This window comes from Pleurodeles waltl, chromosome 4_2 (assembly GCF_031143425.1).
Source record: "Pleurodeles waltl isolate 20211129_DDA chromosome 4_2, aPleWal1.hap1.20221129, whole genome shotgun sequence".
Classification (NCBI taxonomy): Eukaryota; Metazoa; Chordata; class Amphibia; order Caudata; family Salamandridae; genus Pleurodeles; species Pleurodeles waltl.
The window spans coordinates 964,588,596-964,601,578 of NC_090443.1; the positions used below are offsets into that span (position 1 = coordinate 964,588,596).

The 12,983-nt window shown below is 44.9% G+C and overlaps 1 protein-coding gene across 6 annotated transcripts in view; it reads right to left on the minus strand.

The window, feature by feature from the left end:
- ERI3 (ERI1 exoribonuclease family member 3) overlaps positions 1-12,983 on the minus strand; it is a 1,277,520-nt gene that overhangs the window by 591,223 nt on the left and 673,314 nt on the right. For all 6 annotated transcript variants that reach the window (XM_069232797.1, XM_069232794.1, XM_069232796.1 and 3 more), the window contains one exon: positions 5,013-5,085. In XM_069232797.1, the coding sequence (XP_069088898.1) occupies positions 5,013-5,085 (73 nt within the window). The remainder of the gene's footprint in view (positions 1-5,012; positions 5,086-12,983) is intronic.

Below are 12,983 nucleotides of genomic sequence, written 5' to 3' on the forward strand. Positions count from 1 at the left end.
TTAAAGGCTTCAAACCCTAAATTTCAATGAATGCCAAGTCGCTTGGAGTCACCGTGGACACCAACCTCACACCCACTGCCAAAAAACAAAATATGGCCTAGTACTATCTCTCTCTTCTAAAGAGAAATTCTTCCTTCTACAAAGCAACTGCCGACCTGCTATTCAAGCCCTCATACCCTCGTATCTGGAAAGCAGTAATGCCCTAGTCCATGGCCTTCCAGACCCCACACTCAGACCCTTGCTGGGCACCCTACACGTTGCACCACATCTCACCCACAGCCTGAAGAAATAGGACTCCATTACTTTGATTCTGATGGAACTCCATTGCCTCCTGTTTATCTGCTTATCTAGGAGACAAGGGCACCATCACTGGTGGTTCTCTTTACACCCCCATCCAGGACACCATATGACTGCAGACTAAGAAGCACAAAAAAGAACACCACCACCAGGCCTTTTCCATTTATGCACCAAGGATCTGGAACAATATCCCTGTATCCATTAGGACCGCTCCAGCGCTTCTCCAATTTAGGAAAAAGTTGAGGACTCAATTCATTCATCACAACCAGCTTCCTGCTACCTGTTCATTTTATGCCCATCACTGACCTCATACAGTGCTCCACTGCCTTTTAGCTAGGTTTGTGCTACGGTAATACCATATACATACAGTCATATATACATTGAGGCCAGATGCTTTTTGGAAAAAAAAAATATGTTCTCAACAACTACTTGCAGTCACCAGTGGCATATTCCTTAGCAAAGATTCGAAAGAGTGTCAATGTAAAAACCTTCACAGACATTAACAACCCACCTTTCAAAGGGGTTTCCTGTAACTTTTTACAAAAATGTATTTTTGTGTAAGAATGGTATTCATGAATCTAAATCAACATTAAAAGCATAACAGAGTCCATTCTGATGGAACTATTACTATCCTACATTTGTTACGTCTCCTTTTCTAAACTTAAAAAAATAGAAAATTGACAACCTTGTGTCTTCACAGTATCTCTTCTACAGTGCAAAGCATTGGTTGTGTGTACTCTTGTGCTAGATTACTTTCGAGTTACATAAATATTAATAAAGTGTCAAATTATCACATTAGGTCTGAATGGACATTCATGATTTTTTTTTTTTTTTTACAACTGCAATGATTGTAGTGTACTGCACCTAGACTCAATAAATGCCCACTAAATTGAGTGCGGCCTTGAGTGCTACTAAATATCCACTCGAAGAGCAACGGATGCTTACAGGGATCTACGTTTGACTGCAGATCTTGTTTTTTGAACTGTGATCGATAAGTACTCTTATCACTCACTATTTTGGGATGCTGAGTAGTACCTACAGCTACATATCCCGAAGGTTGATCCTTAAGCAGCTTTGGAATTTTTAGGGCAATTCAAAATTTGCACCAGTTTTTCAGTGCCAGCTACAGGTTGGTTAGTCATTTGTTGCCCAGACCTTTGGGGTAGGGGTGGAGAGAGAAAAATAGATATTGGTTGATCTTAGGAAAAGCCCCTTTCTCATAACTGGATGATTTTGTTGTCCATCTCTCCTTCCCTGCTCTTGATTTCATTGCTTTCATCCCAATTCATGTGTATGCCCTGCTGAGGAGCATTTCAGTCTCCTAGTATTCTGATTGGTTGACTTGTATCCTTCCACTGCGGACCTTGCTTTTATTCAAGGAACTATGTTTGTTTTTCTAAAAGCACTCCATTGGTGTGTTTTTTTTCTCTCCCCCTTGTGCCAATTTATGCTTCAACTTCTCCACTCCCCCTTACCCTCTGTGCCCTTGCCATCCTGCTTGGATGTGTAATGTTAGTTCTTCAGATATCATACGTACGCATGCAGAGCCGAGGCCTACTGGCTTAAGCGGGTGAATCAGGAATCCCTGGGTACTGACATTTTACGATTATGCTTGGTAGATGCAATTATTGGTCCAGAAGGCAATGGTGAAAAGTAATCCAAACAATGAGAGACGCTGAGGCCCTTCTGCCGTAAAAGACCTAAAATATTTTCTCCACGACCTGCAGAAACTGAGGCAATTAGACTTTTAAACCATTTCAGTTATTTATTTATTTTTGCCTTATTTTTGAAAATAGCACAAAAAAGAGTTGTAGACACTTTTGGAAGATGCCTAGCAGTGAGCCTCCCATGGATATAGTTTTCAATCTATAGCCCCCCTGGGGCATCGCAGTAGACTTTAAAACGAGAAGAATGCGCAATAGTGCTAGACCTATTGACGCTGCTAAATTCATACAGAATAACAATGGTCTGCTATTTCCTGTGAAAAGCATTCCATCAGTAGGCAACAAAAGAGGGCCCTAATACAACAGTCTTTTAAGCACTCTCTAATAACTTGTTTTTTTGTATTTACCATAACTTTTTTTTTTTTAACTATCTCAACAGTAAAGTAAATGCTTAACCTACACAGCCATCCTGACAGCTTTTGGCTACAGACTTGAGACCAGAAATGTTCTTCCTAATTTCAACTTTATTTTAATTTTACAGTGTGAATCAACGAGTTATTTCTTTTCAGACAATAACCATTACAGAAAATGTGTATTTATTGAGTGTCCAAGGAAGATAATATACTTTATCAGACTCGGCCTTCACGCCATCTCTATGAGCTATGCTCCAAGTGATCGACCAAGCTATCCAGTCTGATTCAAGGAGATGTTCAAGAATCACAGTTCCTCCTCAGGCCAGGGAGCTAGCATTCAAATTGAGGTTGAAGAGGAGAACTCTTACCACTCCTACGGCTAGAGGTCCCTACAATTTCAGGATCTGGTTAACAGCCTGACATCACCAATCAATGGCTAAAAGATGAGGATCGGCCTCCCAAATGGTACAGGTTCTTCCTGTCTCACTGGAACCAAAATTTAAAACTCGGAGACCTATCCTCTCCTTTCAGCCCCAAAATATGTGTGAAGAGTGAGAATAAAGGCAGGGCTTTAGTAGGTTGGGTCCTGCCTGGTCTCAGATCCTACAGTAATTAAGGAACTACTTTGAAACGGGACCCTATTCATATCATTAACTTTTTTGACAAAAACACTGATGCATTTTTGTACAATGACTGTAAAAGTCCCTAAACTGTTCCAGGTTAATGATGCAATCCCGTTTACATTGTACATTGTAAGCTGCTGTTCTGTATTTTTTAGTAACATATGACTCTTGTATTGTGCATGCTCTGATCTAAGTCCATGGTGGGTGCTTATGATGACACACAATTGACAGCTCTAAAGCTAAAGGATAAGAAGTTTGAGTATCTCACACTGTCAGTGGATCATGAGCGTGTGCAGCCTTCATGCACATCCAGTCCCCGGCCTCTCTGCACGGTGCACAAAGAGATGGTCGCTTGTGTGCTAATTATAAATGTGGGAGAGCGTGAGATATGCACTTGGAGATTTTCAGAAATATGTGCGGAGAAAAGGGCACAAATGACTAACAGAGTGAAAGACTGCAGAAGGAAGTGGTGCTGAGGGGAGAACAGCGCGTCTGACACTCCCAAGGCACCTACCACTTCCAGAGACCTTAGTAATGTTTAATCCACGGTCTCACATTTTCACAATTGAAACATCTTCATTTACAGTTATTCACAACGAACTCGTTGTTCACTTATCTGGTATAGCTACTAAGCACTGTCAAAGCCAGTAGGCCTAGTTTGTTTGAGGTATTTGAGTTGGTTGTTTTGTGACATGTCTCATGCAACAACAGACAACTCAGAGGTACCCAAACACAATGCCACAGTGTATAGTGCACAAGATTTTAGTTTACTTGTTTTAAGCTACACCCTTAATTACACAGTCCATGCCTCCTGCAAAGAACTCCCATTCCGGCTTTTTTGCCCACACCCCTTTTCGACACAGCCCTTCACCTTTCTCAATCCATTTATAGCACTGAATAAAAAGTTACGGACTCTGAGGGTGCACCTTTAACAGCTTCAGAGGCCTAGGAGAACTAAGAAATAAGAGAGGTGAAAGCGTCGAAACAAAGGTGAGTAATTAGATTTGGTTCACCTCCCTGGATGGGACTGGGGTTAAATAGTCTCAGGGCTGACAAATATCGAAAACCTCTCCAAAGGCCCCGATCAAGCTTTAGAGTACAGTTTTTAACATGTCCTGACTTCTCTGTCTTTTCGGGGTGACTGAGTTCCCCAGACCCAAGAAGCACCGATGGGCTTGCTCCAGTCTGAACATTAACTGTGGTACGAACTTTCTTCGGCATTTAGTGATTCTGCACTGGACTCCATCATCAGATGTTTACAGCGCCAGGAAGGTCACGGGTGGACATGCGCCCCAGAAATGTGCCACATAGACAATAAGGAAATGGTGTCTGAGGATATGAGCTGATACATGGCCCAAGAACACTTAACATCTGTTGACGACGTCCGTTGATCAAGAGTGGAACCTATTCGAGTACTTTATCTAAGACGTTCATAATGTAAAATTAATGTTGTTGTGTGTTTTATGGAAGAGTCTGAAATAAACCTATTTGCACAGTCTGGAAAAGTCAAAACTATACAAGGCGCAGGTAAATAAAATAAACAGAAAACTGTCATTAATCAATAAATTGACAAATTGTGAACAGTAAAAGTCAAAGAGTGAAAAGAATGCCATATTTGGTTGTGAGCTTGTGTGTGGCCTTCTGGTCCCCGCGGGCCTCTCCTGTCCTCTCCAGGCCATGGGGTAACGCAGGAGGCGGGGTTGTCATGCAGTACTGGGTCACTGAATATCTATGAAAATATGTGAGGCTCGGGGGGGGCGCCATCAGACTCGACTGCAGCCTCGCGCCCCCTCCCGGCCCTGCGGGGCCCCCGCGAGTCGCAGCTCAGGCACGAGACGCGCACATCAGCAGCTGCAGGTCGCGGCACACAGTGCATGGGGACAGGAAGGCTATTAGAGGGCGCACAATGGGAAGGAAGCCCTGTTAATTTACATGCAAATGAGGGGCCTGGATATTATCCCCAAGGGGCGGGGCGGGGCGGGCGAGCGGGGAGCCGGCGGGCTCGGGGACGGTACCTTTTTCAGGTTAATCCACTGCTTGAAGTAATCAGCAACCTGCAGTCCCAAGTACTCGCACTGTCCCGGCAGCCTGCAAGAGAGGAGAGAGCGGGCCGTTAGTGGGTGGCGCACACATTACTTCGGCACACAAGCACGCTCAGGCCACCCCCACCCCACCACCACCACCACCACCAGCACCACCAGCAGCAGCACCAGCAGCACTAGCGGGCTGGGCTCCCGCCATTATTTGTAATGCTTATATCGATCGCGCTGTGCACCCTTCCTTTACAAACCAAAGACAATCGGCGCCGAGGCCGGTTCCCTGGGCCTCCTTTCACGCCATAGTGCGATCGGCAGCTTGGCACTGGCGAGGGGGGTTACTTCTCCACAGGCATCTATTCGAGTAGGAAGGATCCTTTCCCCACCACCCTTACATTCTCTCTCTGGGGCACAGGAAGCTGACCTGCATGCTGACCACTAGAAGTCACTGCTGCATTGCTGCCTCTGGTCTCACGGGATGAAGGGAGGTACGGGCTGCTAAGGGTCGCTGTAGGGCTCCTGCCTCCATCTCAGGGACTAAGTGAAACTGCAGGTCTACTGCTAAGGGTCGCTGCAGGGCTCCTGCCTCCATCTCAGGGACTAAGTGAAACTGCAGGTCTACTGCTAAGGGTCGCTGCAGGGCTCCTGCCTCCATCTCAGGGACTAAGTGAAACTGCAGGTCTACTGCTAAGGGTCGCTGCAGGTCTACTGCTAAGGGTCGCTGCAGGGCTCCTGCCTCCATCGCAGGGACTAAGGGAAACTGCAGGTCTACTGCTAAGGGTCACTGCAGGGCTCCTGCCTCCATCGCAGGGACTAAGGGAAACTGCAGGTCTACTGCTAAGGGTCACTGCAGGGCTCCTGCCTCCATCGCAGGGACTAAGGGAAACTGCAGGTCTACTGCTAAGGGTCGCTGCAGGGCTCCTGCCTCCATCTCAGGGACTAAGGGAAACTGCAGGTCTACTGCTAAGGGTCGCTGCAGGGCTCCTGCCTCCATCTCAGGGACTAAGTGAAACTGCAGGTCTACTGCTAAGGGTCGCTGCAGGTCTACTGCTAAGGGTCGCTGCAGGGCTCCTGCCTCCATCGCAGGGACTAAGGGAAACTGCAGGTCTACTGCTAAGGGTCGCTGCAGGGCTCCTGCCTCCATCGCAGGGACTAAGGGAAACTGCAGGTCTACTGCTAAGGGTCGCTGCAGGGCTCCTGCCTCCATCTCAGGGACTAAGGGAAACTGCAGGTCTACTGCTAAGGGTCGCTGCAGGGCTCCTGCCTCCATCTCAGGGACTAAGGGAAACTGCAGGTCTACCACTAAGGGTCGCTGCAGGGCTCCTGCATCTCAGGGACTAAGGGAAACTGCAGGTCTACCACTAAGGGTCGCTGTCGGACTCATCTCTCCATCTCAAGACGTCAGGGTAGCTGCAGGCCTGAGACAAAGCGTCACTGCTGCACTTCAATCGCCGTCTCAGGGGCAGACGGGGAGCTGCAGTCTGGCCAACACTACTGCATCGCTCTTCTCTTCCTCCACCCAGGGGACTGCTGAGGCAGCCACAGGCTCAGTGCTGTGGGGCACTGACTGCTGCACTGACTGCTGCACCTCCGGCAGCTGCCACCCTCCTCCCAGACATGTTCTCTTCAGAGGTCACGCCTGCATCCTGCTCTGTTGTGCAGCGAGCATCACGCTCGCCGCTAGGAGTAAGTTCTGTATTTCTACCTCCTCTTCCCTTCCTTTGAGGCCGTACAGGAAACTAATGCCTCTGGGAGAAGCTGGTAACTGAGTGCTAGGGCTCACTCCTCTCTGTTGCTTTTGACTGAGGCAATGCAGGAAGTAGCTAATCTTCGGCTTTTAACTAACCTTTCACCTACTCTTAGCAGCGCTTTTAACTCTTCGAGTTAATGTTCTTTTTTCCCAAATAACGGAGTAAATACTTTGAAATCTGTGTATCTTTTAATATAGGCCTCTAAAAGCGTAGCCTTAAGGATGCTCTTCTCTGTCCTAGTCATAATGCGGAACAGCTCTCATCTCGCCCCGAGGCATGCAAGTGCCAAGTAGTGATCCCTCACACACAAGCGACTTTGCGGGGCCCAAAGCTTTGTAATTATGGGATCTGAAGGACATGTTCTGGGCTATTTCTTAAACCAACAACTCGAGTCTGAACCCTGTAATCGGAGGCGCGCAAGAGCCGGTAAAGCATCTGTCCTTTTATTGGAGCACGGCCGTTTCCGCGACTCCTTCCAATGGAAAGGTGAACACGTACCTGTCCAGCACAGGTACACGGCAAACAAAGGCAAAGACTTCACTTCTCTTCTGACACAGCAGTGCACACACGCGAGCCTCTGCACTCATTCCTGCTTTCATGCAGCTCTTGATCATCCTTTCAGCTATTTCCGGCCTCAGATGCCATATAAAGCACTCATCCTGTGGTTGGAGCGGCCCCGCCCGAGCCCTGATTACAGGTGACACCTTATGGCGCAGGAGTGATGGAGATACAGGTAAATACATTGTCTAGCTCTAGGGTGACCAGATTTTGAGGAGCAAAAACCTGGACAGGTCAGACATAAAAGAAGGACTAAAGACTTTGACTTTACTCTCACTTTCTTAGCTGGCCTGTCTTGTTTTTCTGTGTAGCTTTGTGAAAGTGTTCATATATATATATATATATATATATATATATATATATATATATATATATATATATATATAAAAACACAAATTTACAAGACTACATTTATAAAATTAGCTACGGGATGACCTCCCACCCCGCACCCCCCCACGCACCCCCACCAACCTCTCTCTGCTCCTCTCTCCTCTGCTGGGAGAAGACAGGGGACTGTGTTGCCTGACAGTAACAGATAAATTACTTTAATTATTTCATACTTTGTAGGCGTTTTTATCTTATTCTTCCCAAGATGATCTGACCCTTGTCCCAAAACTGGGACATTTATTTAAAATTCAGAGATGCGTCCTGACAGTCCTCTAAAAACCGTGACTGTCCGGGGAAATCCAGGACGTCTGGTCACCTTATCCAGCTCACTGCAATAGGTAGCTATCACTGGAGAACGGCGCTCTATCACAATACTGAGTCTTAAATAAATACTCCAGATTCTCAGCTATAGGTACATCATTGGGGTAAGTACATTTAGGTAAGTATTGAGTTAATACATATGGAGTCAAGAACAGGACATCTACCTTTACTTAGACAATGCAGTGGGAGTCGATGTTCTGTTGTCAATATTCTGGCAAGCTGGTACTTTATACCTCGATAATGTGCATTACAGCTCACGGAGAGCAGGCTTCTCCAACGAGTAGCTCGTGAGGTACTGGTAGCTCTCCAGCTACCTGTAAGCAGCACTCCTGTGGGCAGCACAGCCTACTAAATTAAAAGCCTATGCTTGGTTGAATTAATGTATGTATACTGAAATTGAAAAGTGTGTATCCGAGATGACAATGTGTGTTTTTTCAAAACTCATACACGGATGTTCATAGGAAAAAAATGTTTAATTTTCAAAACATATTTAAAGCTCATATTCAAGTGACAAATCATGCAGGGTGTGGAGCCTTATGGCTCATATTGTTACCTTGGTGCCGGGGGGCTCTGCAGCTATGGCTGTTATGTATTACCCATGCAAAGGCATTCAGCACTGATAAAGCCATTTTTACATTACTCCTGGCAACTCTAACTGATGAACTGCGGTGGTCACGGGTGGTAATCCTGCATGGGGTGGCCTTTTATGTAATCTTGTTTGGCGTGGACACTGTGACACCACTAATATTAGTAGCCCGGGTGATTTTCAGTGAACACAAGTAGCTCTCAAAGAAAAGATTGGAGACCCCTGATTTTAGAGTGTTCAATAAAATACAGATTCAAAGTGCCACATATTGCAAAAGCACATCTCTAATGTTAGTACCATCCCAAAGCCGCAGGGGGAGAGAACCATTAGCCTGGACAGGCAGAGTGGGCGCCCCTTGCCACTCCTAGAGTTTCCACAGGACAAAATATTAGGGAAAAGGAGACAGAACCATGTGAAGGTGTGCTGGGGATGAGTGGAGAGTATCTGGGTGGACTATAAAGCCCTGGTACTAGAGGCTGGAGTTATTTAGGCTTGTTCGACCCACCGCAGCCAGACCCGCTGCACACCGGCATGTTAACAACCCACCCCTCTTTCATTGGCTAGGGCAGAGGTCTTCAAACTGGGGGGCGGGCCCATAGGGGGGCCTCAAGTGATCTCAGGGGGGGCGCCAGACACTGGCCAAAAAAAGCATTATACAGATAACAGGTCTTTGTTTTAAGCAAAAGCAGGTTATTGCATTAAAAAAAAATATAACAGTACTTAACTGTAATGTTTAAATAGGTCTAGACATATTTAAACATTGCCATCTTTATAAAATAATTGTAAAAAATTCTGAAGGGGGGCCCCAATGATTTCTATATTTCAGCTGGGGGGGGGGGGGGGGGGGGGGGCATTAAAAAGTTTGAAGACCACTGGGCTAGGGGGAGGAAGGCAGTATGAGTAAGGTTCCTTCCCGAATTCGAGGGTGGTTAATTAGTATGATTGTTCTTGAGTGTCTGCCTTACTTCGTCTTTGGTCATGGAGGCAGTGTGGAGTTAATATTGCTCCAGTTGGTAATTGAACGCTCTTGGGGAACATTACATCTTGCAGTTTAACACATTAAGCTCTCACAAGAACAGTATTGCACCCAGCCTGGGACACAGATGGGCTGGACAGTTGCTTGGGATACAGCTCAGGGGTCCATGATTTGGGCCCCATCGGACTCAAGACCGAGAAATCCATGGGAATGGGGTGGATCAAGTCCAAGACGTCGCTTCTAAGGAGAGCTGACCGGGATCAACAATGGAGCACGTGGATGGATTTGTCCATCTTAGAAAACTATTATCTTACTACCCCTAAACACTAACCTTCCTTTAACTCTCAAAACACCTTACTACTCCTTAATGTAACTCATTGCTAAACCCTAAAAATACCTTTTTACCCCTAAACACTGCTCATTCCTGAAACCTAAAAAAAACATCATTACCTCTAAGCACTACCCATCCCTTAACTCTAAAAACTCCATAATACCCCTAAACACTATCCTTAAAGGAATCCAAAAACTCCTTACTAACCCTAAACACTACACACTGATGAACCCTAAAACATTACTAGCTGTTCGTTCTACCCACCCCTGAACCACAAAAACCCTTACTAGCCTTTAGCACTACCCTTCTTGAACCCTAAAAACCCTTACTAGACCTTAGTACAGAGGTCTTCAAACTGGGGGCAGGCCCCCCTGTGGGGGGGGAGGCCGCAAGTGATCCTGGGGGGGGGGGGGGGGGACGGGTGCCAGACTCTGGCCAAAAGCAGCATTATACAGATAACAGGCCTTTGTTTTAAGCAGAAACATGCTATTGCATTTTTAAAAAGGTAACGTTACTTAACTGCAATGTTTATATAGGTCTAGACATACTTAAAAAGTGCCATCTTTATAAAATAATTGTGAAAAATTCTGAGGGGGGGGCAATGATTTTTATTTTTCAACTGGGGGGGGGGGGGGTGCAACATTAAGAAGTTTGAAGACCCCTGCCTTAGTAGTACCCATCCCTAGACCTTAAAACCGCTTACCAGCGGTCACCACTGCCCACGTCTGAACCATAAAAACAATTTACTAGTCCTTAGCACGCCATGAGCGTGAACCAGAAAAAAAACCTTTCTACCTCTTGGCAGTTGAACTCATAACCTACATCTTAAATTACAAATATAATAAAATGAATACATATTTAGAGAGGATAAATAGAAATGTATATATGGATTTTCACTGCTAATTACCTTAAATTTAATTACTTAAATAATAAATTGTTTTAATTTTTAAATTAATTAAATTTAAAACACTATTACAAGTTGAAGACATACAACCCTAACAATATATATATATATATATATAAATAATGTTAATATTAGGTCACTTAAACAAAAAAACCTTTTGTGCGATGTAAAAACTCTAGAGATAAAGAAAGCCTGCAAAGTAAAGGTAACACCCCTTAAGAAGCTATTGCAGTTTGTGCAGTGCAAAGGAACTGTGCAGAAAGTTAGGTTTAACACAGTTTGTCCTTCAAAACCACAATATTCAAGTTTACCCCACCTTGTAAGGTTGTTGTACAGATTGTGAGCGCACTTGCTTAGTCCAGCTATCTGTACGACCTAGGCCGCCTCTAGGACCCGGTGGTGAAGGAGGATGAAACACATTTCTCTTGAATTTAGTTTTAAAACTTTAAGAGAGGTTACATGTTGTGGTACTGGAGAGAGAGTGCTCCACACCTTGGCTCACATGGTTACTCTACAAAGAAATTATGTTTAGAGAGGATTTAAATGCATTAAGTAAATCAATTTAAGCAGTGGTTATCATGGTTAGTTTCAATTTTTATATTGTGGCGCCTTTTATGTTGTTTTTAACTTCGAAAATCGCATTTTACCTATCAGGATGCCTGTGTTTAGTGGCATCTGATGGGCATATCTTTTCAAATTACTCAGCTTACGTTAGGTCAGTGGCCCCCCTCCTCCTTGCTGCCTTCTAGGACCGCCATTTTTATTCCCCTTCTGGTGCCATTATAGAGATGCAATTTTGGGAGGCGCTCTAGTTGTTCTTCCTTGCCTAATTAATTCCTCATTAAAAAGCCAATGAGTCGGGCGCGCAGCGGACCGGCAAACATTTAAGCAGTGGTTATCACAGTTAGTTTCTATTTTTATATTGTGATGCCTTTTATGTTGTTTTTAACTTCGAAACTTCAAAAATCGCATTTTACCTATCAGGATGCCCGTGCTTAGTGGCATCTGCTAGGCATATCTTTTTAAATAACTTAGCTGACGTTATGTCAGTGGCCTCCCTCCTCCTTGCTGCCTTCTAAAACCGCCATTTTGGAAGGAGCTCTAGTTGTTCTTCCTTGCCTAATTACTTCCTCATTAAAAAGCCGATGAGTCGGGTGCGCAGTGGATGCGCAGCAGGCGCACACAAGGCAAGCCCGTCAGCGCCCAGGGGCCAGAAACTCTACCCTTAATAACTCAGGTAAATTGATTTACTCCTCAAAGGAATTGTTAGGCATTAGGAGTCATCTCAATCATTTCAGTAAAGTTTTCTTCTAGTCTACTGTCGTTCTTTTCCCGCACACAAATTAGATATCTACTCACTACTGTACAAACGTGCCCCAGAAGCTCTTTTTTTAACTGAAACTTGGCTTTCTGAGAATCCTCACCAGACGTGGTGTTGGCTCTACCCCAAGATTACCTAATACATCGCCTGGATAGACCTCTCCTTAAAGGTGGAGGAGTCGCAATAATTTATAAAAGTTCTATCAATTGCATTTCCCAGCCCATTGCTTTACCTGATAGTGACACTCTATTCTTTTCTTTAGCAATCAGCGCTACATGTACTTTCTCTGGAATTCTAATATATCGTCCCCCTGGTCCATATTGGAGGTTTTTACAGGCTCCTCCAGAACTGGTTGCGGACTTTGCCTGCAAACACCCCAACTTTACTATCCTGGATGATTTTAACATTCATATGGATGAGATGCACAGTTCAGCTAACAAAACTCTTTTGATGGATATGGCAATGTTAGACCTTGGACAGTTGATCACTGCCCCTACTCATACCAAAGGTCACACCATTGACTTAATTTTCATCAACCTTCGAACGTTAGTTGTACAACCCAGCCCTTCCTTTGGTCTGGTCTGATCATATCTTAATTCCCTTCAATATTACGCGCACATAATCCACACCAACATACCATCCTTTTAGGAAGCTGACCTTGCGGCAGTGGTCTAAACTCAACTGAAGGGATTGGTCGACATCCTAAAATATACCCGCACTTTTCCAATAGAAACATGTTAGGCAGAAAGATTTCATGAATGGATTTCTAGCTCCCTAGATATCATTTTGCAGACCAAGACAATGGTTAAAAACGG